This window comes from Gambusia affinis, linkage group LG16 (assembly GCF_019740435.1).
Source record: "Gambusia affinis linkage group LG16, SWU_Gaff_1.0, whole genome shotgun sequence".
Lineage (NCBI taxonomy): Eukaryota > Metazoa > Chordata > Actinopteri > Cyprinodontiformes > Poeciliidae > Gambusia > Gambusia affinis.
The window spans coordinates 25445769-25470177 of NC_057883.1; the positions used below are offsets into that span (position 1 = coordinate 25445769).

Consider the following 24409-nt stretch of genomic DNA (forward strand, 5'->3'; position numbering starts at 1 on the left):
ATTTCTGTTTGCTATTTCAGGCACTTCTTAAGCTTTAAAAGAAAAGAGGAAAATAACTGTCTGAGTGCTATTTTAAAGAAGCATAAGGCTACAAAATGACAAATGATCATTTTACAGTGTTGTCTCTTGTATTCACTGCTTGAGGGAGGATTTATCACCAAAACAACCAAGGACACAGAACATGGGCACTTGAGGCTACTCGCAAATTAAACCTAAAATAAATTATTCATCCTTGACATTTTCAGAGATCGCAGGTGGACAAATGGAAACTCTTTATCAGATATCAAATTCCTGCCCGTTTGTTCATGGAATCCATCCTGGACATGCAATGAAATCATCCTAAGAACAAGAAAAAATACAGACAGAAAACACAAAATCTGACCAAGTAGATTTTAGTTTCCAGGTGAATTATCTCTAACTAAACTAACTCACAAGTTACTTTTCAGCAACATATGGAAACTTTTATAGTCAAGAATTTCTTAGTTTTGATGAAAAGTAATAGTTTCACTGGCAGATTAATTCATTTATACCAACAGTTTTCCCATGTTATAAATGAAATAATCTTCCAGTGGAACTACTTTTTAATCAATATTAAGAAATTACTGACTGAAATGTTACTTGTGAGTTACTGCCATCCATTTTCTGGTCCCTAATGGAGTCGGTTGGGTTGCTGGTTCCTCTCCAGCTACTGTCCAGGTGAGAGGCGGGGTCACCTGGACAGGTCGCCAGTCTGTCGCAGTTCTTCTGTTTCATTTCAAGTGTATTTGCACTAGAATTAAACCAAAATTAGGCTGACAAACTTTTTCTCACTAACTTTCTTCTGCTACTATCCAGTTGTTTTTTTTTGTGCTGTTAAATTAGTTTTTGTCTTGAACAATTCAATGTTCTCTCTCCTGACAAAAATAATCTTCTATCAGTTATTGTCTTCTCAAAATCCCAGCTGGTCATGGCAGGTGACATTTCAGTGACTATTGGAAAATATTGACTTTCAGGGTTATTTTGTACTACACTGTGCTCTTTATTTTAACTTAACTAATTTTATTATGACGTATCACAACTCTTGTTTGTGTAAAACACCGATGTGTTCATGAAAATAAAATCACTCATGGTGCAGTTTTATGTGTTTATGTAAATGCAAATAAAGCTAATAAGAGTTGCAGTGCTCTGAACGTGGATCATTTTTGATGAAGTGGCTTCATAGATTAATCTCCACCTAAAACATATCAAGATAAGATAAGATAAGATAAGATAAGATAAGATAAGATAAGATAAGATAAGATAAGATAAGATAAGATAAGATAAGATAAGATTTATTTGTTATTGTCATCAACAGATTACAACCAGATTGAGACTCGAGTTAAACTGCAGGTTATTTACACATACACAGCACACAATATAAATATACATATATAAATAGATGAAGAAACAAACAGATATTAAAACTTGTGACAAATTAGAAATATGTAGAAACAACCAATCAGAGTCAGAAGGCGGATCTTATCGCTGTTAATCTCTGTCTGTTTTTTCCAAGAAATTTTGCAATAAATGTAAAAGTTTCTGAGTTATTTTTCCCTAAATGTTTCCGTTTTGGACCTCAGAAATTTTCCTGTTTTCTCTTGCAAATTCCTGATATAAAGCTCCAAATTTCTGAGTTTTTTCTTCAAAATGTTCAACTTTTGGAGCTCCAAATTATTATTATTTTTTTATTACTTATGTTTTTTAGATTTTTCATAATATTTTGAAAATTTCAGAGATTTATTCCTGCAAATTTTAGACTTTTGGAGCTATGACATTTTACATTTTTTTTCTAGAAAATTTCTTATTAATCTCAACATTACAGAGGCTTTTGGCAGAAATTTGCTTCAACTTTTCTATTTTTCAGCCTATGAAGCCCCTCAATCTGTTACCCATTGAATGTTTCGGCTGATGTGACTCATGAGTAAACGTTCTTTTAACCTAAAAACACAAGACTTACAGGCATAAAACTTCCTGTTATTCCCTTTGAAACAATACAAAACACCTCCTGTATTGGTAAAATAACTCTATAAGTGGTTTATGGTCGGACAAAATCCCTAATTAATGTGAATCTTTCTGTCCTGACCTGATGGACGACAGCAACCTTGTGTTACCAGGTAACAAAAATCCAGGGATTAAACAGAACGGCCATCGCCGGGACGGGGGAAGTTTATTATGAGTTTCCACAACTTGTTCCAATCTTTGTGGGCTCTAAATGGATTAGAGGAAAGGGGGCAAAGTAAACAGTGAATCACTGAGATCAGCGATAAGGTTGGCAGGTATCACCTAATCCAGGAAGTAGCCAGGTATAAAATTAGCTGATTTTGAAGCATCAGTCCTCAATATAAAGGAGTCTTGAAAAGAAGCGGCATGAAGACAAGCTTTATCGCAACATGGTAACAGCCTGCATCTTTCTATTTTACTTCCCTAAACCTGAACATATTCTTTAATAAATGTGTCTTTTTGTCTCCGTCTTACAGGTGTCTGCTGTTACGACTATGGGCTGCATGAAGTCGGCCGCAGGGACTCTTCTTCTGTGGTTTTTTCTTCTGAACGTAGCTGATTCTTATCCCAACTTCGACTCACCAAGCAGTAAGGATTGTTTGTTGGTTAAAAAAATTAAAATTTTTAACTAGCAGACAAGCTGCTAGCTAAAAAATACAAAATTTTAACTAACATTATTTGAGTTTAAGCTGAAATTAAAGAACAAAGGACACAATTTAAAAAGATTGAAAAGAAATACAAAATCTTACCAAGTATTTTTGATCTAATTTGTTGTGCAAATATCTTAGTACAATTGAATTAAGACAAAACTAACTGACCTGTAACTTTTCAGGAAGATAAAGATTTAAGTCAATAATTCTTTAATATTGATTTTTTAAAAGTGCTAGTTAAAATGGCAGATTATTTCACTAATAGCTAGACATTTTCCCATGTTATAAGTGAAATCATTTGTACTTTTTCCATCAATATTAAGGAATAATAACCTAAAACAAGCTTCTATATCTTGCTAAAAAGTTGCTAATAAATTGTTTTTGTCTTGTTTCCAGTGTACTAACATGTTTCCACTAAACTAGACTAAAAATAGGTTTTGTGTTTTTATAGTGTTTTTCACTCCTTTACTGTCTTTCTACACTGTAAAACCATTTAATGGTTTTACAGTGTAGAAAGACAGTAAAGGAGTGAAAAACTCTGAGGCCATTGTCCTAACAATGGCCTCAGTGGTAATACCGTGCGAGTGAAAAATTACTCATTTAATTGTATCTACTAACATTTACTCTTTACATCAAATAAGCCTTTCAAGGTTTAAATTTTGAACTTAAATATATGAGTTTATAAAACAAACTTACAGCAGTAAGCTTTGTTAACTTTTTATTATTTTTGTCATTATTCCAAGCGTTGAGTGAATATTATGGTTTTTAATGTAGCAATTCAAAATAACTGAAAAAAGATAAAGGGATTATTTCCCAGAATGCTTAGCTGCATGCTTTTGTATCTTTTGTATTTTATCCAAAATACTGCTTTTGTTAAGGAAAATATCTTCTCACATAGCTTAAGCTTTCTTAAAAAAAAATTGTGTAATGTTTAATAAAATGCATTAAAATATATTTTGTTTGTGCAAATTGAATCATGAATTTAAATTGTAGTAAAAAGTATTTATTTCAACTGTATAACATGAGTGAAAATAATGCAGTAATGTGTTCTCATTCATCTAGGTGAGGGCAGATTTCTAGCATAATGTGAAATATTTATTTTAAATAACGTTATAGCTCACAATTGAAGATTAATAAAGTATCAGAACATAAAAACAATGTTTAGACAACTTAACTTTTGTTGTTAAATCAACTTTTTGAACTTTAAATACTAACGTAAAGCTGGAAACAATGCTCTTTATCTGAATTTTCAAACCTTAATTTTAAACCACCCTGGAGTGTTTCACAGTGTCCGTTTGGTTTTGCAGTGGGCTGTGGGGAATGCAGCCTGGGTCTGAACCGGGTTCTTTCACGGGACCGTCCCATCTACCAGTGCAAGGGCTGCTGCTTCTCCCGGGCGTACCCGACGCCGCAGACGGCCATGCAGACCATGGCGATCCCCAAGAACATCACCTCAGAGGCAACGTGCTGCGTTGCAAAGCACAGCTACGAGGTAAACAATTATTCATGTCATTAAAACAGAGCCAGAAAGTTTTCACTGCAGCAACTCCAGAACATACCAAGTACTTTTGGTCTAGTTCAATAACTTAATACACTTGTAAGCAATTATTATAGAAATATTTATTTTATATATATATATAACATATACATATACATAACAATGTATAATATATTGTATAGCATTATTATTATTATTATTATTATTATTATTATTATTATTATTATTATTATTATTATTATTATTATTATTATTATTATTATTATATAATGGGAAAGCTAAAAATGACTATAAAATATCTACATCTGAAATATCATAATAATTACTTAGTTTGGTCTTATTTCAAGATATTTGAAACATTATAAATTAAACATTAATTGATAGTTTGATGTGTAAAAATGGCACTTGACAATTGTTGTTCAATAACTTTGTATTTTTGGTGTTTTTATGATGTAAAACACTTTGAATTGCCTTGTTGCTGAAATGTGTTACACAAATAAACTTGATTGATTGATTTGCACAAGAAACTAGACCAAAAATACTTGGTAAGATTTTGGTGTTTTTGCAATGAAATTAATAATAAGTTATATTTTATAATAGTAATAATTTCTCAGCATTATATAGAAGTTTGTTTTTATCAATAATTTCTTAATATTGAAGAAAAAGTTAAATAATCTTTCTTTATTTCACTTACAACTAACACGTTTTCATCAATATTATGGAATAATTTATTAAAACAACCTCCTATATCTTGCTGAAAAGAGTTAATTTTGTATCATTTCAAGTGAACTAGATGTTTGCACTAGAAACTCTAAAAAAAATACTTGGTAAGATTTTGTGGTTTTTGTGTGTTTTTTACACTATTTCTTAGGAAAATATTGTATTAATTGTATTAATATATTAATACAACACTTTAATTCAACAATGCAGTTTATTTTATATGTGCTTAAGCTCTATTTCATATATGTTCATATAAATTATGTTGTTGCTCTCTATATTTTATATAAAAAGGATTTTTTCTTATTTCTTTCATTCATATTTGACATTTTTATATATGGACCACAATGTGTTAGCTAACATTTGCTATCAAACGTTAGCATTTTATAGCTAACTTATTAGCTACATGTTTTGTAGCTAACATATCTATCAATTCTTATATTTATAGCTATGTGTTTGAGCAGATCAAACGTTAGCTATCAAATGCTAATGTTTTATAGCAAATGTAGCTAAGATTTAACTATCAAATGCTAAACGTCAGCGTTTGAAAACTTTTTAGACGTTTTTTCTCAATTTCTATGTGCTGTTGCTGATTTTTCATAAAATTCAGCTTAAGAAATAAATAAAATACACAATTAATCTCTTTTTCTTATTCATTCCCGCTCATTTTACCTTCTTGCAGACAAAGGTAGACGACTTCCCAGTGAGAAACCACACAGAGTGTCACTGCAGCACCTGTTATTATCATAAGTTGATATGAAACGTGGAAACCTGCAGCCTGTCTCTTTTGAAATGCACAAGCTGCTCTCTGTTTGGAAGCAGGTGTTGTTTATGTTAGCGTTTCTGTGTTTGTGATGTGTAACTAGCCTTCGTGTTTGCATTGATAACTGTGTATCAATAACTGAGGACTTGAAATTAATTAAAAAAGTGCACCAAGAGGTCATCATGAAGGTCTGGTGTCTTGTTTATTTTATAAACTGCTCTATGTGATGTGATTGCAAACTTTATGTTGAAAATAAATTATTTTATGGGACTTGAAATGACTTATGTAAACAACTAATAACATTTTATGTAAATACAGAGGTTTATTTTTTTTTATTTGATCAAAAATCATCATATTTTATTTGCATTTTTCAAATAAATTCTTCTTGGTTCTTCTTACAACTAATTCAGTTTGGTGTACTAGAAATCGAGCTTTAAAGTGAAAAATGTTGCCAGAAAACCTGAATCTTTAATAAAGAAATATTTTTTTCCAAACTGTCACATCTTATTAATAGAAAAAGTTTTATTTATTAAGTGTTAATAAATTTTCTGCTTTGGTTGGGAATTTTGGCTCTGCTGAACAGGGTCGGATTTACAAGGTTGTGGGTCCCGGGGCTAGAGCCCTATCTACTAAAAAATACTATTTTACTAATGTAAATTACTTGAATATGTAGTTCCATACATTAGCAGTTATGAATTGATGCATGGTAGGTTTATTATATCCCCTAACTCCACATTGTTCCAAAAGAAATTGACTAGAACTTCACAATTTTCAAACACTTGAATATTGTTTATAATCATAAAAATAAAAAAAATATTAATACAAGTCATACAATTTGGGCCTATGAGTTTTATAGAAAGTGCAATATTTGTGAAACATTCATTAATCACACACAAAAAAGAGAAAAGACAAGAAAAAGTGTGAACAGGAGGTCTAAGCAATTTATGCAACTGCATAGTGCCCCCTGCTGGGCTGGAGGCTGTAGCTGCATGGAAATGAATTGTTTGTTTTTTTGTCAGAGATAAAAGTGAGCTACTCCAATTGCTAAAATATGACACTACTCCATTTTGGTTAACATTTTGTGACGAACAGAGTTGTACTCATCTTTTTTATGTTGTGTCCTTCAGTGGTTCTTAGTGCGGCGCCCCCACAGGTGAGGAGGGGAACAGGTTTTTCAATTTGTTTGGATTATTTCACTGCAAAAGCGAACCACAGAAACTGAAAAATGTAACAAATGTTGCAATTTTGATCCCCAATAAAACCAAGTTTACAGGATTATCAGGTGGGAAAGCCAAGGTTAGTAAACTAAAACTAACAATATAATAAGAACAATAACTGAGAAAACATTTTTGTTAACTGAAATAAACAAAATAATTAATTGGGAAGAACTTTAGCTATCTGTAACTATATTTTGAATTTATAATACTCATTCAAAAAAACAGGCTGGAGGTATATGTAATATCTTTTGTTTTTGTGTTTATTAATCTATTTATTAGTCGTTCAAACTGATGTGAAATTTCTTTTTCCCTTACACAAGCACTTACTGTCCACTGTCGGCAAATTACGCAAGATCACAAAATGGCGACCGCAAAAAATTGGAATATTATTTTTTTTACAGCAGAATTTTTACTTTTACTTGAGCAATTTTTCTATGAAATGTCATCCAACTGTTACCTGGATGAAATTTCTGGATTCTCTACCCACTGTATAAGTAACTTGTTTTATAACCAAAAACAAACGCTACAAACCTGCAGTTATTGTTAGTTTCACAAGTTTTATTTTGAAAGAAACTGATTTGAAAAAGTGCACATTTTGCCAGATTTAGTTATTTTGTTAAAATACCAAAACTTCTAATTAACTTTATAATTTTGTCCACCTGATTATGTAATTTTAAAATATTAAATAATGTATGTTTTGATCAGTTACTCAGTACTTTCTTACCAAATACTTTTTTAGTCTCACTTACTTCTACTTGGGTAATCTTCCCACCTCTGGTTGATATTGAGGGACCCCGAGTGAAAATCTTCTTCGGGCCCCCCCCACCTCACCCCAAAAAAAGCTTGGAGCGGCCCTGTTTCGGGGCCTGTTTTCTCCTTTGATCCGCCTTTGGGTGGACGTTTTCTTGACATGAGGGGTCTTCTTTTTTAGGAGGAGCCCTCCCTCTGTGAGCTCTCCCTTCCCCCTTCCTGCGTGCGCGTGCGTGTGCAGGGTCTGGCAGCGTAACATCTGTGCGTACGCGGTCGTGATTGTTGTGAAGATGGCGGAGGGGGAGACAGAAAAGGAATATGATACACGGAAAGCCACCGAGGAGCTCCGCGATCGCTTCCAGGCTCTGACCGCGGCTTTAAAGGAGAGTCCGCAGCCTCCGCCGGAAGCCTCCCTTCACTTCTGCCAGGATTTCTGCCAGGTTAGCCCGCTATCCCGCTGCTCATCCCGGCCAGCCTGCAGCCCCTCTGGCTTCCTGGCCGAGGATGCGCGTCTACGTTTGCTACAACAATGTAGCTAAAGCAGCTAGCATCCAAGCTAGTCGGCTGCATTTCTAGATGTAGCAGGAGGGGAGGAAGAGGAGGGAGAAAAAAAACCTAATTTCCCGTTTTCAAACTGATGTACGTTTCTGAAGTGCAGTTATTTGCAAACGTGGCTGTGAAATGGATTGGAGGTCGCTGCAGAGTGTGCCAACTGTGCAAATATAGCTCGTATTTTCCAGGCCAGATCGCCTCAGCAGATGAATGTTGCTAGCTGGTATGCAGGCAGAGACCCCTGTCCTGTGCAGTGGTCATGCTGTGCAAAAAAAAGAAAAAGAAAAAACGGAATAGCTGCGTTAGCGGCTGCGAATGCATTGATGTGCACTAAAATAAACGTTTTAAAACAACTACAAATCTTCCTTTGTGGGTTTTTAGAGTGTTTTAAAATGGGGTTACTTTCTGAGGGTGCTTCATTGATCGCTGTGATTTTTTTTTTTTCTTCCTCAATAGGATGCTAGCCCGGGCCTTTTTCCTCTAATTAATCCGGCTAATTACATCAGCGCAGATGTTAATTGCGGTGTCAGAGCTATCCCCATCAACACGCTTTAGGTCTGAAATGAAGCGATCCTGCTTCATCTGCACCAGAGCCGCTGATTTAGAGGGAAAAGTGTGTCAGTGGTCACTGACTCCATTACATCCTACTCATTAATTAGCCTCCAGCTACCTAAATAAAACCTCCATGTGTCTCCATGCTGCACAAGTCACAGCCATTTTCGTATTTTAGTCATTAATGTTACTTTTTAGTTGTTTCCTAATAATAAAAATCTGCTTTATTTTTGGTTTTAATGGAGTATTAGATGCAATGATAGCGTCATAGTGCTGCTGTGCTCCGTTAGTTGCACTCCCAGAGCAAAGATTTAAATGTGATCATGTTTTCCAGCTGATACTGAACAGTGCCGTTTTAGGATATGTCCTAAAACTATAGGATAGAAATAACTTTTATTGTCCCTCAGTGGGGAGTGACAGTAAGCATTTAGATTTACACAAAAATAAAAATATAAACACCAGGTATGCAACAAGCCACGTTTTTCACTTCTGGTATCTGAGTTTTACTCTCGACCAACACAAAACCAGTCCTGAATTGACTTCAAACATTTCTTTTTTTGAAACGCAGACATTAAATGTACTGAATTACAAATTGATGTGATAACTCTGCACCAGTGCAGCTCACTTAAATACACCAGTAGCTTCATAAACTTGGTCAAATATGTAAAAACAGCAAAACTTTAATTTATTTAGTCAGTGCAATTAGGAGTAGAACAACCAATGTAAAATAAAAAATAATAAAGAAGCTAAAACTGACAAAAATAAAGTACAACAAACCTTTCAAATGTTTCGGGAAGAAGCATTTGAAGCAATTTTAAATTTAATGTAAAATAAATAGTCAGAATTATCCTGAGCAGATCTGCCCTTATGGATTGGGAACGTTGTCACCAAAATTAATATTGGATCAGTGTGTCGCTCATAAAAACTGACATTAAGAATAACATACTGTATAGAAAGGACAAATTTACAGCATAAGAAAAAATTCTGCAGTTATTAGAAATGGTAGCGATGCAAATATTCTACCTGCAGAAACATTTTTCCTATTCAGACGATGTCAATATTCGGTTTAAATTGTGTGACAGACGAGAGGAAAATACAGCGTAAATAAATAAAACATTTATTTAAGTCATACTGCATCAAATTCCACCAGTTTCTATTTAAATTAAAATACTTTTCTGCACAAAATTCTGCAACTTTTGGTTAGCTCAGGTTGATTTTTGGTTAAATAAGAAAATATAAGAAAAAAGAATAAAAACAAAGTGAACCTTTATTTGCTTGATAATAAGCAGTAATTATAAGAAAGAAATATAAACAAATAGTTTGTATTAATCTCTGTTAGCCTGCTTTAATTCATATTTTTCTGTTTATATTTGTGTAAATATTCTGTAACTGACTTTAATGACATGTTTACAGACTGTAAATAATAGAGGTTTTGAATTTTGATGCATTAAATTCATAGGAACGTTACATTTTTAAGATTTATTTTCAGCATTTGACCCGTTAATCACCAAGTAAAAACATTCCTATTTATGCATCTTAGCATATGGATGGATGGATGGATGGATGGATGGATGGATGGATGGATGGATGGATGAATGGATGGATGGATGGATGGATGATGGATGGATGGATGGATGGATGGATGGATGGATGGATGGATGGATGGATGGATGGATGAATGGATGGATGGATGGATGGATGGATGGATGGATGGATGGATGGATGGATGGATGGATGGATGGATGGATGGATGGATGGATGGATGGATAGATAAATCTTTATTGTCACAAGAACAACAAAATTGTTGTGATGGTATAAAAAGTGTCAATTTTGATTATAGACTGAACATAATTTAACTAGTTTAGTTTTGATGTAGGCTGCACAGTGGTGCAGTTGGTAGAGCTGTTGCCTTGCAGCCAGAAGGTCCTGGGTTCGATTCCCGGCCCGGGGTCTTTCTGCATGGAGTTTGCATGTTCTCCCTGTGCATGGTGGGTTCTCTCCGGGTTCTCCGGCTTCCTCCCACAGTCCAAAAACATGACTGTCAGGTTAACTGGTCTCTCTAAATTCTCCCTAGGTGTGAGTGTGTGTGAATGGTTGTGTGTCTCTGTATGTCTTTGTGTTGCCCTGCGACAGACTGGTGACCTGTCCAGGGTGACCCCGTGACCCCGCCTCTCACCCGGAACGTAGCTGGAGAGGAACCAGCAACCCTCCAGACCCCATTAGGGTGAACAGAAAATGGATGGATGGATGGATGGATGGATGGATGGATGGATGGATAGTTTTGATGCATTTAATGAATAGAAAACTAAATTCAGATGGGTTAAATGCCATAAAAGTTTCAGAAAAATACTAAAATATTTGTTTTAACTCGTATTGGTTCTGCTAAATGAGGTTCAGTTTAATGAAAATATTAAAAGTAGATCATCATTCACCAGATTTCCCTTGAGCTGTAGATTTATTTAATGGATCAAAGCTGAGATTTCCCATTGTTTTTGGTCCATAAATGCACCACCCAACAGCATGGACTTTATTGCATATTTATTAATACATAAATGTGAATAATTTGGTTTTAAAAAGCAGATTTTTGTTCTCTGTCATCTGAGAATAGCTTAATCTTCTATTAAAAATAAAAAATATATACTTCACATTATTTTTCAAGCTGAAATATTAAAGATTCGGTAGTAAATCCACATTTCTTGTAGTTTTTCTGGTATTTCCTTCCTGCTGTCAGCTGGTTCTGATGCCTGTGTGGTTTGTTTTTGGATTCCCAGGTTCTGGTGGAACATGCCGGGCGCTGGAAAACCGATGAAGACCCGCTGCCTTTGCTGGAGGTTTACACCGTGGCCATCCTCAGCTTCGCTAAGGCTGCTTCCTGTCTCTCCTCCGATTGTGAAAACGTGCCACTCCTACTTGAAAAGTTAGCGTTGTGAGTGAAAAAACATAAAACTAGAGCGAATAAACGCTCTCCTGCTGGATTTCACTGATGTAACTGTGAAATAAATAGAACTCATTTATTTCAACACTTTATGTTCTTGCTTTTAGAACTTAGAAATTTCCTTTTTTTCTAGAAAATGTTTTACATTTATATCAACATTTCAGATTTTAGACTTTTGGAGCTCTAAAATTTTACACAGATTAATCTAAAAATTTCTCAGGATTTTGTGGGGTTTTTATTTATGGAGCTCAGAAATGTTCTTATTTTTTCTAGAAAATTAAAAAACAAAATTCTGAGTTTTCAACTTGCAAATTTTTGACTTTTAGTTCTCAGGGTTTTACTTGCTTTTTCTAGAATTTTTTAAACTCAAACATTTTACTCATGTATAAATATGTTGAAGCAGTGCACCTCTAGTTAGAAATCACACAGATTGAGACTCTTTCTGCCATTTTTTTGTTTTTAAAGGCTTTAGTGAGGACATTTCTTCTCTTTTTCCCCTACAGATCAGCACACAGGTTTCACAGTTTTCCTCGGATGTGTTTTTGTTGAATGTGTGCACATCCTTGACCTAAATGTGGTTTTACCAAACGACTTGTGTTGGATTCACAGGAGCTGCGCGGAGCTGCTGCTTTCGGTGCCCCAGCATGTCCCTGGTGCCTTATGGGAGGAGTTCCAGTCCTCTGTGAAGGTGAGCGTCCCGCAGGCCGTCGGCGTCCCGCGGGCCGTCGGCGTCACGCGGGCCGTCGGCGTCCCGCGGGCCGTCGGCGCCCCGCTGGCCGTCGGCGTCCCGCAGGCCGTCGGCGTCCCGCAGGCCGTCGGCGTCCCGCAGGCCGTCGGCGTCCCGCAGGCCGTCGGCGTCCCGCAGGCCGTCGGCGTCCCGCAGGCGTCCGGCGCCCGCAAACGTCGGCGTCCCGCAGGCGTCCGGCGTCCCGCAAACCCGTCGGCGTCCCGCGCAGGCCGCCGGCGTCCCGCAGGCGTCGGCGTCCCGCAGGCACGTCGGCGTCCGCCCGTCCCGCAGGCCGTCGGCGTCCCGCAGGCCGTCCCGCAGGCCGTCGGCGTCCCGCAGGCCGTCGGCGTCCCGCAGGCCGTCGGCGTCCCGCAGGCCGTCGGCGTCCCGCAGGCCGTCGGCGTCCCGCAGGCCGTCGGCGTCCCGCAGGCCGTCCCGCAGGCCGTCGGCGTCCCGCAGGCCGTCGGCGTCACGCAGGCCGTCGGCGTCGGCGAGGCCGTCGCGCTGGCCGTCGGCGTCCCGCAGGCCGTCCCGCAGGCCGTCGGCGTCCCGCTGGCCGTCGGCGTCCCGCAGGCCGTCGGCGTCACGCAGGCCGTCGGCGTCCCGCAGGCCGTCCCGCAGGCCGTCGGCGTCCCGCAGGCCGTCCGCAAACGTCCGGCGTCCCCGCAGGCCGCCGGCGTCCCCGCAGGCCGTCCGGCGCCACGCAGGGCCGTCGGCGTCACGCAGGCCGTCGGCGTCCCGCAGGCCGTCCCGCAGGCCGTCGGCGTCCCGCAGGCCGTCGGCGTCACGCAGGCCGTCGGCGTCCCGCAGGCCGTCCCGCAGGCCGTCGGCGTCCCGCAGGCCGTCGGCGCCCCGCAGGCCGTCCCGCAGGCCGTCGGCGTCCCGCAGGCCGTCGGCGTCCCGCAGGCCGTCGGCGTCACGCAGGCCGTCGGCGTCCCGCAGGCCGTCCCGCAGGCCGTCGGCGTCCCGCAGGCCGTCCCGCAGGCCGTCGGCGTCCCGCTGGCCGTCGGCGTCCCGCAGGCCGTCGGCGCCCCGCAGGCCGTCGGCGTCCCGCAGGCCGTCGGCGTCCCGCAGGCCGTCGGCGTCCCGCTACGTCCCGCGGGCCGTCGGCGTCCCGCAGGCCCAGTCTTAACAATTCGCTTAATTAGGAAAATACGGCTTATAAAAGCTGGTTCACATCAGTAAAATAATAACCCACATGTCCGATTCTGGAATTTTCTGCTGAGCCACTCCTTGTTGCTAGGCAACGGTAAAAACCGCTGATCATGTGACCAAACAGTTAGAAGTTAAGTCAGAATTTCTTGCAGTTGGTAAAACTGTTAGACTTTCATCTTCTCCAAACTTTTTTCACTCTTTAAAGTGAATTTGTACTTTTACTTGAGTAATTTTCTCAGGAAGTATCACTGCTTTACCCACTGAATGAAAATAGTTTAGAACTGAAAGAAACTTATTTGGAAAACATTTCTCTGTTTTTTTCTGTGAATTTTTAGCTTTGGACATCAGAAATTTCCTTATTTCTTTGTAGAAAATTTTTTGTAGCAACTTTTTAAACTTTTGGAGTTCAGGAATTTCATTGTTTTTTCAAGAACATGTCTCAGAATTTTTTTCTTCTTGCAAACTTTATCATTTTGGAGATCAGAAATGTAATTGTTTTTCTAGAAAATTTCAAAGATTAATATAAAAATGTCAGATAGTTTTTCTAGTAAATTTTAGACTACACAGATTTTACCTGATTAAATTTTTTTACTTGAATAAATTATTGTCCTTTTTGTCCTTAAAATACCAAAATTTCCACGTAGGTCTGTATTTTGAGTTTGGTGATGTAATTTTTAAACATTAAATGATTGATAATTTGATCAGTTACTCAGTACTTGAATAGACTTTTTACCAAATTCCTTTTACCTTTACTTGAGTAGAAATATGTGGAAGTAGTGCTACTCTTACTTGAGTATAATTGTTGGGTACTTTACCCACCTCTGTAAATAAAATATGGTTGATTTGGAAAAAGTGACTTATTTACTTGGTAAATCATAAAATCATTTTTTTGGACATGTTTAGACTCATTGAATGAAGGGAAGCACAATGTTTGGAACTGTATGCGGATACATAAGTTAGCAGCTGAGCTAATGCTGCCTTTATATGGAAAATGGCTCATTTTACCTCCTCTCTAAAGGTTTAGTTGTGAACTTTTTGCTCTTTTTTGTGTTTTGTTGCAGTTGGCACACGGCCTTTTGCAGGAAAGTGGGAGCACCCAGCTCCGTCTGCTCTCAGTTCTGGCTCAGCAGGACGGCGTCTGGGCCAACGCCACGCTTAGCAGCATCCTGTCCAATCAAATTCCTCGGACTGACCAAGGTTAGCGCTCCATCGTGACGAAGTGTGCTGCTGTAATCCCATGGAATAACTTGGAATAACTGTTCGCTAAGTGTCTTTTTTGTGTCTCAGTGCACGAATATCTCGAATCGGAAGGTCCGGCTCTTCTCAACATGCGAATCAAGCACCTTATCAAAGTGGACAGCACCGACAAAGCAGCAGTGCTAGCAAAGATCTGCTCAGAGTACCCAGGGTATGAAGGAAAAGGCAACTTCAAGCAGACCTACTTGGTTTGCATCTGCATGACGAAAAGTCAGGAGCAGCTGATGGAAGAGGTAAGAAAAAATCCTGTGAAAACACTCGATCCTTTCCAGAAGTTTCCACCTTAATAATTCAACTGAAAACAAGTGGAGTTTCAGCTACACTGTAAAACCAAACATCCTGCTTAATAAAAGACTTCCAGTGAACTTAACTTAATTCTCATAAACTTGTTGAGACACAAGTGGTGTGAATATTTGGATAAAAAATGCTTGAAAACTTAATCTGTTTCAGTTGAGTTTATGCAAAATAGTTAAGTATTTAATTGGCCAACAAGGTATCCCACAATGCATTGTGAAAAATGCCAGCAACTAATTAAATCACTTTTTTATTGTCATAAAAATTAGTTTTAAGATGTTTAAGGCGAAGAGGTAATCAAGAATCTTTCAGAGCAGAGCAGCTCATATTGGCTTTTTATAAAATATATATTTACATCTTCATACATTAAACTCCACCATGTTTGTTTTGCTGAAAAAAGTGAGCAAACTTTCACTGCTTTCTAAATTTTCTGTCACAGAGCAGAAACGTCGACAGAAACTATAAAAAGTAGTTTTGTTTTTATACAAGTAGCTTCTAGCTAAAAAATACCTTTTGTTGTTTAAGTAATTACAACATGTTCATATTCATAGGTTCATTTAAGTTACACTTACTAAATTGCACAAGTTAATGTTACTCAATCAGTTAATTTAATGAAAACTAAAATATTTTGAGATGAGTTTAAATAAATTAAGCTAATTGGCTTTTAGAATAGAATGAAGTTATTTGTACAATTATATTATTAAAATTATGTCAAAACGATCAAGTTGTGTAAACATAAGATGTGCAGATACTAACACATTTAAGTTTTGAAAACTTGATTTTGTGAGGCAACAAGTCTGCCTACATTTTTTAAGTGAACTTTTTTTATAGTGTAACAATTATTTTAAGATTTTTTTTTAAATGTTACATGCTATAGATTTTTGGAAGGAATTTTCCCTTATTAATTTTTTTTTGCATAAATTAATCAAAAGTATTTGAAATTTAAAGTTTTGATGCATTAAATGAACAGAAAACTTTTCTAGATTTTACTTTATCTGACCTGAGCCAATCATTGCTGCTTCTTTGATCTTTTTTCATTTTTAGAGGAACAGGTGTGAATAGCTCTGTATCCTGGGTTATTTTATGTCTTTTGTAGATTTCGTCGATAGACTGCAAAGATGCTCTTGAAATGATCTGCAACCTGGAGTCGGAGGGCGATGAGAAAGCGGCTCTGTGTTTGTGTTCGGCCTTCCTGAAGCGACAGCTCCTTCAAGAAGACGTTTACTGTGCCTGGTGAGTCCCAAACCAAATCTCTTCCTACAAGAACCTCTGGGGCAATTATCCCAATGATTTATTAAAATCTGTGCATTTGGACTATACTACTGTTATAACTGAGAAAATGAAAGTGATGAACATTTTCAATATATTTTGTTTATATAAAGAAATTAAACCAGATTTGATTTCTTTCAGATAGCACACAGGTTGCTATTGTTTTTATCTTAGGTCTGGTTAACATTTAAATTAAGTTTCTAGCTGCCATCAGAAACAAAACTCAATAACATGAAGACGAGTTAATCGCCCTGAATCAGTTTGGCTCATGTCACCATTTTGATGATTAATAATAATAAAAGCAGAGCTGAAGACTGTGGCCTACGGCTCCACATAGCCGGCAAAGCCTGTAATCCTACTCCACTGCAGACGCCCTGTGTTAAATGTAAGCAAAGTCCTTAGTTTAATTTGTCCTAATGCTTTTCTTTGTTTATTTTCAGAATCTCATCCAGCCTTATTGTCTTTGTCTTTCAGGGAACTCACGTTGTTCTGGAGTAAACTGCTTATGCGGTTGGAGGCGTCTGCCGATTCATTCCTCAGCCACAGCAAGGAGATGGCACTGCAGTGTGGAAACGTCTGCCACATTCTGTTTCTCATCAAAGTTATTCAAAATGAGGTAAAAAATAATAATATTGCATGTGCGGAAGTTAATATTTTTACTTCATTGTCATACAACTTTATTTTGTTCTGGTATTATGATTTGTTATATAATTACCACTTCAATCTGGTAATATTATGAATATTATTTAATATTATGACTATTTCTGTAATATTCTGACTTTATTCTATTGCTATTATGTCTTTATTGTCATGTTACTTTGACTATGTTGTTGTACGACGTTATTCTAGTAATAAACAAAAATTATTTTAGCCTTGCTCTAATAATCTGTCTAATAATTGAAATTCAAAGTCCAAATAAGTAGAAGCTGTAAAACACGCCTGTCGAACAAGATGGCCGCCTCTGGCATGCTGACATTCTGTTCATCTTCGTCTTGTAGCATCACTGAGGCGGTTCCCAAAATCGGGGACAAACCACTCAGGATCTGCAAATAGTTAAAGCCATGCCTTGGAGAAGGAGCTTTACTGACCTAGACCTCCAATATGTGTGCAGATTTTAAAAATGTTGCCTCAGGTCTCTCATTTATCATATGTTCTGTTTTTTTTCCCCAGGTTGGAGAGGTGGGGCTTCCAGTGTGCGTAGAAATGTGTATTCAAGCTCTAAAAATGACCTCCAGTGATCACAAAGAAAGCAAGTCTACCATCTGTAAGACCATTTCCTGCCTCCTGCCAACTGACCTGGAGGTCAAACGAGCATGCCAGTTGACCGAGTTCCTCCTGCAGCCGACCGTTGACTCGTATTACGCCGTGGAGTCGTTGTACAACGAACCCGACCAGAAGCCGGAGGAGGACGGGAGTCTGCCGGTGCCGAACTCTTTGCGTTGCGAGTTGCTGCTGGCCTTGAAGACACAATGGCCTTTTGATCCGGAGTTCTGGGATTGGAAGACGCTGAAGCGCAACTGCTTGGCCCTGATGGGCGAGGAGGCGGCCATTGTCTCTTCCATCGACACGCTCAATGACACGGATGAACAGGAGATGGAAAGCGCACTTGGCAAACTTCCCGAATACAAAGATTTGGAGGACTTCTTGCTCACCACTACAAACGAACTCAATGAGATTACGGATGAAAAAGAAAAGAACAGAGAGGCTAAAAAACTTCGGGAGCAAGGGTTTGTGTCCGCACGCTTCCGAAACTGGCGGGCCTACATGCAGTATTGTGTTCTGTGTGACAAGGAGTTCTTGGGCCACAGGATCGTCCGTCATGCCCAGAAACATTTCAAAGACGGAGTGTATCTCTGCCCCATCTGTGCTGACAGTTTTGAAAGCAGGGAGGTGTTAGAACCCCATGTAGCATCACATGTAAAGCAATCGTGCAAAGAGAGACTGGCAGCGATGAAAGCTGCGCGGAAGGTAACCAAACCACCTCAGTCGCCTAAAAGTCCAACAAAACTGGTGAAAGTTCCAGCCAAGGCAAGCATGAGTCCCGTTAAAATCACCCCTCAAGTTGGGAACATTTCCGCAGCTCCTCTTAAGATAGAGCAACCAACGCCTGACCCTCAGATCAGTCAAGACTGTTATTGTCCTGTTACAAACTGCACAAAGGCTTTCAAGTTTTTCCGCAACCTGATGGCTCACGTCAGATCCCACAAGGACGATGAGGAGGCCATGAGGTTCTTAGAGATCCAGAAGCAGAAGGTGGTGTGCCAGTACTGCAGGAGGCAGTTCGTCAATGTCAGACACCTCAACGATCACCTGCAGATGCACTGTGGCACCAGACCGTACATATGCATTCAGCTGGACTGCAAGGCCAACTTCAACTCCAACTCTGAGCTCCTTATGCACAGAAAAACACACCCCGAATTTAAAGCCCAGTGCATGTTCCCAAACTGCGGCCAAGTTTTCAGTGAGGCCTACTTGTTGTATGATCATGAGGCTCAGCATTACCTCACCTACACCTGCCAAACCGATAACTGTGGCAAGATCTTCTACTCACAGTCTGAATTTCTGTCTCACCAGGAACATCATAGACCAAATGATGCTGTAAACAATTTTGTTGTAATTAATCAAAATCCTGTATCTGCAATGCCTGATCCTCCACCTGAGAGCACCCTGATGAAGGAAGACGCACGCCCTGCTGAGTTTGGTTTTGAAAGGAACAACAGAGAGGCGTTCATGAACGACGTCTCAAATGCATCGCCGTCCAGATCACCGGAGGCTGCTAAAGTGAAACACTCAATTGAAAACATGCTGAATTCAATGGCTGGTCATGGGATAAAAGAACCAGAGAAATGCTACACTCCACTAACTAACCCAGCTCCAGCACCTGCCAATGCAAACCTACCACCAGCGCAGCATAATGTGACCAGGCAGGGAGATATTCCTCCGGCATATCCTGTTGCCGTAGCAGCTCCACAGGAACACCAGCATAAGGAGATGCACTGCAACGAATTCCCAAAAATGGTCCAACAAATCATGTCTCCAAAGCAAATCAAGACCGAGATTCCTGCCTCTATGCAGGGGTATCCCTCCAGCACCCCCGCCGTTCCTGCGGGAAACGAAGAGAACCTGCACTGCTGCCCGAGCAATGACTGTTCCCGGGCATATAGCACAAACAAGAGTCTGTCCAGGCACGTTAAGAAGCAGCATCCTGAAATATTTGAAGACTGGAAATTGGCAAAGAAATATAACAAAGTTGCTAAAATCACAGCCAAGAAGGGGAGCAAGCGATCCAACCCGCCAGCGATACTATGCAACAAACCAGTGGTGCAGCAGATGGATTATCCAATGGGATGCTCAGCCTCCCCCTCTCAGTGTTACCCTGGATCAGTTGAGCCTGTGCCCATTACTCCAATGGTTAACCCCTCATTGTACCCCAACTGGGGGGGGCACAACAATCCCAACACAGTGATGCAGTCAGACATGTCGCAGTCATGGTCTCCTCCTATGAATAACCCCTACCCTGATAGCTTCAATATGAGTGAGTACTCGTCCCGGAGCTACCCCCCCTGGCAAGCGGATCCTTACCACAACCCCTTGCCTCACTCTTCAGACCGAGAGCCTTCAGTGGCAGCTATACACTCCTCCTCCATGTCCCCCGCCCCTTCAGAATCAACTCTGATGTCTCAGTACGTCTCCAGTTCACTCATGCTTGACAACGGTGGACACATACATAATGGAGGACACCAATATGGGCTGATGCATGCTGATAGTACCGGAGACCATCCAGATGCGAGGAAAAGTGGACACTTGGATAACGGGAACAGCCTCTCGACCATTGACAGCCTTCCTGATGGAAGCTACCACACTCCGTACGCGCAGAGCGAAAACTCCTGCCTCACGCAGTGCTCTTCCATTGATGTTCCCATGAAATGCGCGACCCCTGAGCCACAGGTTGCTTTAAAGGAATGCGGCGATGTCAGCAAAACCGAGACAACATCAAACCCTGGTTATGAACAGATGGACAACTCCGCTGATGGCGTGGTCAGTCCTCACAGCACCACTCACAATATTTTCCCTTATGATGAGGAGTGCCCTGACGCTGACTGCCAGCCTACCCCTTCAGATGAGAAGGGCGGTGACACAGACGCCCTAAAAGCAAAACGCAGTCGGCTGAGCAAGCGTACCAAGTGGCCTGCAATCATCAAGGATGGGAAAGTTATATGCAGAAGGTGCTTCAGAGAGTTCACAAGCACCAAATCTCTCGGTGGTCATCTCTCAAAGCGCTCACAGTGCAGACCTCTGGATGAAATTGACCTTACAGCGGACCTCCCTACGTCGTTCCTGGATTTCCTCAACGACCCTCATGTACCTGATACGAACGGCTCAGTGTACAACGTGCCAAACGGAGATTTCTCAGACGGATCTTGCAACCTCACCACCCTGATTTCACCTGCAATGTTAAAGCAGGAGCCTCAGAGTACAAACATAATGGATGATTCAAACTCCTTCCCGGTTTGCTCAGCAAACCAGCAGGACAAACCGGCAGAGACAGCTAATCACACACCTCCTGGACCTTATCGGGAGGATAACCTGATGGAAATGTCCAGCGCCTTTCAAAGAATGGACCTGATTGAGGCGGCACAGGAGAAAATGCGTAACGCTTTAGCCTTAGAACAGAAGGAAAAAACCTCTGAAGTAGAGAAAAGTAAAAGTAAAGTACAAAATAAAAGTGATGAGAAACCCATTGAAAAGGTACCTAAACCGTTTAAATGTGACCAGGATGACTGTGAGTTCTCTTTCATGACAAAGGAAGCCTTATTCAAACACTTGAGTAAAATGCATGATTTTTCTACTGAGATGATTGAAGAACTCAAAAGAATCCCATCCAAACTGTCTCCATATCCTTGCCAGATCTGCCCAAAAACATTCACAAGAACAACAGGCTTGAGAATCCACTATGAAAAGGTTCACCGGCTGTCGAAGGTAGAAATGCAGAAGTTAAAAATCAGCGCTCGTAATCGGCGTGCCTTCAGACTTAACAAAGACGGCCCATTGAACAGTCAACCAAACAGTGAACGCAACACCAATCCACCTGCAGCGTCTGCGCCTGTTATGCCTATTTTAAAACAAGAACCAATTGACATTGCCATAGCACCTCAACCAGATAATGCAAATCCTATAGAAGTTACTCAAATCACTCCGGAAGATGCAGCAAAACAGCTCATGAGGCCTGAGATATCTACTGTTACACAACTCCCATCACCTCAAACTTATCTGACTCAAAGGCCGCTTGTGGAGGGGGCACCACCAGCACCTAAATTAAGTCCAGAGCATCCTAAAGTGGCTATCATACACAGGAGTCCCAAAAAGAAAGTAAATTCCAGTGTGAAAGAGAAACTGAGTCCTGTCACCAAAGCAAATGGGCAACAAGATAAACCTGACATGTGTCAGAATATGATAAGAGAACCAAAGTCCTCCTCTGCGTCTGCCTGCCCATCCCCAGAGAAGCCGAGCAGCTCCAAAAGCACACCAACGAAGGAGGAAAGGAAGGAGAAGCTTCCAAAAAGGTTGAGCCTCAAGTTGTGTGAGACGGACAACGCCTTCAGTCCGTATAGACCATACAGGTGTGTCCATGAAGGATGCACCGCAGCGTTCACCATCCAGCAGAATCTAATTCTCCACTACCGGGCCATGCATCAGGCGTCGCTTCCTCCCCTCAAAGCCGAGCCAGAAGCTGAGAAAATGGTTCTGGAGGATGAACCGGAGATCATCCCCAGCATTGGAAAAGATGATGAAGTCAGGTGTCAGGTGAGGAACTGCTCCAGGGTGTTCATGGGAATCACAAGGTTGGTGCAACACTACCTCCTGCTTCACAAGTTCACCTGCGACAAAGCCACTGCCATGATGGCCAGCATGAGCTTGGGGACCTTCAACTGCGATCGGCCTGACTGTGCCCTCCCCTTCGATTCTGTGGAGAAGTACATTGAGCACATCAAGAACTTCCACAAGGAGATCGCCATTTCTGAGAGAGGCTCCGTCGATCCGACGTTCCGGTGCGAGTATGACGGATGCGACCGTGTGTACACTACAAAATCCAATCTGCTCCGTCACCTGATCAAAAAGCACGACTATGTCTATGATCCCAAAGCAACCGATGGGAGACGGACTAAATCGATTGGACTCTTTCCGGGAATTAACAATGGGAAAGAAAACGTGGAAAACAAAATTAAAGTGAAGAAGAAGAACACTAAAAAGAAAGATGGGAAGGCCATTGAACACTGGACCAGTTTTGGTAAGCCTACACTAAAATCCCACGAAGAGGCATCTGCGATGTGCACCAAGAAGTCCGCCCTGCAGTACCCATGCATGATCATAGGATGCGACACGGTGGAGAGGGCTGAGAGAAGTATATTTAAGCATTATGCAACTCACGGCCTCACGGAGAGGTACATCGAAGATCAGAGGAGTCAGTTCATTTTCTGCAAAAAGTATTCACGCTCCAGATTTAAAGATACAAACAAGTCAGAAGGTGCATCAAGTTCCTCTGAGACGGAGCCGGACGAAGGGGAAAAGCTTTGTGAGCAAATGTTTGATGAGCAGAATCCTGAGGAGCAAAATCCTGAGGAGAAATTAACCCAAGATGAAACCAAGGGGTTTGCTGACAATACTGTAGAATCCCAAGCTTCCAATGTGACAGAAGGAAGCACTAAAAGAGGGCGTCCCAGAAAACCTCCACATCCCACACCAGCTTGTCCACAAAGGATGCAAACCCTTAGAAACCGCCTGACGGTTACCAGCTCAACAGAGAACTCAAATCCTGGGACACCGACCCCCCAGGAGCAACGGGACGACGGCACTCCTCCGGGTTCCTTCAAGCCTTTAGGGCTAGAGGACTCATTCCTCACATTTTTGGAGACTTCTGAGACAACAAACGCTTCTAAGCGGAAACTAAATGAGAAAGCCAACGTGGAGGTGCCCTCCAAGCGAAAACAAATTCACAAACAGAAAGCTGCGTCCAGGAGCAAAAAGACTAATGAACTGAGAAACCGCAGCAGGGTTGTAGACTTCAGAAATCCATTAAATCTTAAATCTGTGAGTAATGTAAAAATTGTTATGGATAAAACATTTTCCGACGGCGCAGATTCTGTGCTTAAGCAGTTACAACATATGAAGCCAATGGTTATTATTAAGAGGTGGCTTTATAGCGGATTATAGCCCATTGTTTTGTTTGTAACTCAAAATTACTCAGGATCTGAGATGTTATGCTGCAGAATGGTTTGTTTCACAAAGCATCAGATTTTCAACTGTTAACAGTCATTACCACAGGTGACAATGAAATGGCCTATTTTATACTTCATTAAATAATGTCTCGGATGATTTTAAGTATGTATGTTAGTTATAATAACCAGGTATTCTATAGGGCATAGATTTTAGGATCATGTTTGTATTTATGCTTAGTATTGAAGATGTTTTTTTTTTTTTTTTTGCTAAATGGACACTTTTAAAGAAAACTATGTTTTTAATATATCCCTATGGGATTTCAAGTTCTGTTTGTATTTATTTCATCCTTTTTCAACACTAGTAGACCTATCTGTAATATTTACATGTCTTCCACAAAGTGTTCAATAAAATGTTACTGGTTCTTTTTGTAAAATTCTGTCTGGAAACCTGAAATTTTTACTTCTTATTTCAGTACCCTGGTTGCCAAGAGTCTTTTCAATCTACAAGCACAAGAAAATGGCTAAAGTTATTATTACAATTTAATTTCAAGAGAGGTTTGCAAAATAGTAATGTCTTGACTCTCTTTAAAAGTCATTCTCAAAGTAAAATGGGTATGATGCACCAAAATGCTCTTTATGCATCCACCCATTGCAGTAATCCATGCATGCGAAATATGATTAATTTGCAACAGTAATGCAAAAGTAAATAATTTTAGGAAAATAAATTTAGAAACGGGAAATAATGAAGAACAAATAAAAAACAACCCAACGAAAAAGTAAAAGGGAACATTAAACAAGGATGTTAAAACAGTTATAAATTGTCAGTAATTAAATTGA

General features: G+C 40.1%; 2 protein-coding genes across 3 annotated transcripts; both read left to right on the forward strand.

Annotated features, from left to right (window-relative positions):
* Nucleotides 1-2353: 2353 nt before the first annotated feature.
* Nucleotides 2354-6121, forward strand: cga (glycoprotein hormones, alpha polypeptide). 2 transcript variants are annotated; one of them, XM_044142438.1, is made up of 4 exons: nt 2354-2411; nt 2496-2607; nt 3977-4161; nt 5567-6120. In XM_044142438.1, exons 1-4 carry the CDS (start codon nt 2409-2411, stop codon nt 5642-5644), a joined length of 378 nt encoding a protein of 125 aa, XP_043998373.1. In that variant the 5' UTR covers nt 2354-2408; the 3' UTR covers nt 5645-6120. The 2 variants fall into 2 exon arrangements, with proteins under 2 accessions (XP_043998373.1, XP_043998372.1); XM_044142437.1 differs by lacking the exon at nt 2354-2411 and having other exon boundaries at nt 2469-2607; nt 5567-6121.
* Nucleotides 6122-7633: 1512 nt separating this feature from the next.
* Nucleotides 7634-23994, forward strand: znf292a (zinc finger protein 292a). The gene is made up of 8 exons (XM_044142439.1): nt 7634-8054; nt 11490-11644; nt 12263-12341; nt 14597-14732; nt 14823-15025; nt 16183-16319; nt 16830-16971; nt 17526-23994. The coding sequence occupies exons 1-8, from the start codon at nt 7905-7907 to the stop codon at nt 23565-23567; spliced, it is 7044 nt and encodes a 2347-aa protein (XP_043998374.1). The 5' UTR covers nt 7634-7904; the 3' UTR covers nt 23568-23994.
* The last annotated feature ends 415 nt before the right edge of the window (nt 23995-24409 follow it).

Excerpts from the sequence above, each read along its gene's own strand:
- znf292a (XM_044142439.1), top strand. The coding sequence starts at position 7,905 with ATGGCGGAGGGGGAGACAGAAAAGGAATATGATACACGGAAAGCCACC. Across the intron at positions 11,645-12,262 it reads CTACTTGAAAAGTTAGCGTT|GAGCTGCGCGGAGCTGCTGC; the intron begins GTGAGTGAAAAA and ends TTGGATTCACAG. Across the intron at positions 15,026-16,182 it reads AGGAGCAGCTGATGGAAGAG|ATTTCGTCGATAGACTGCAA; the intron begins GTAAGAAAAAAT and ends TGTCTTTTGTAG.
- cga (XM_044142437.1), top strand. The coding sequence starts at position 2,469 with ATGTGTCTTTTTGTCTCCGTCTTACAGGTGTCTGCTGTTACGACTATG. Across the intron at positions 2,608-3,976 it reads CAACTTCGACTCACCAAGCA|TGGGCTGTGGGGAATGCAGC; the intron begins GTAAGGATTGTT and ends TTGGTTTTGCAG. Across the intron at positions 4,162-5,566 it reads TTGCAAAGCACAGCTACGAG|ACAAAGGTAGACGACTTCCC; the intron begins GTAAACAATTAT and ends ACCTTCTTGCAG.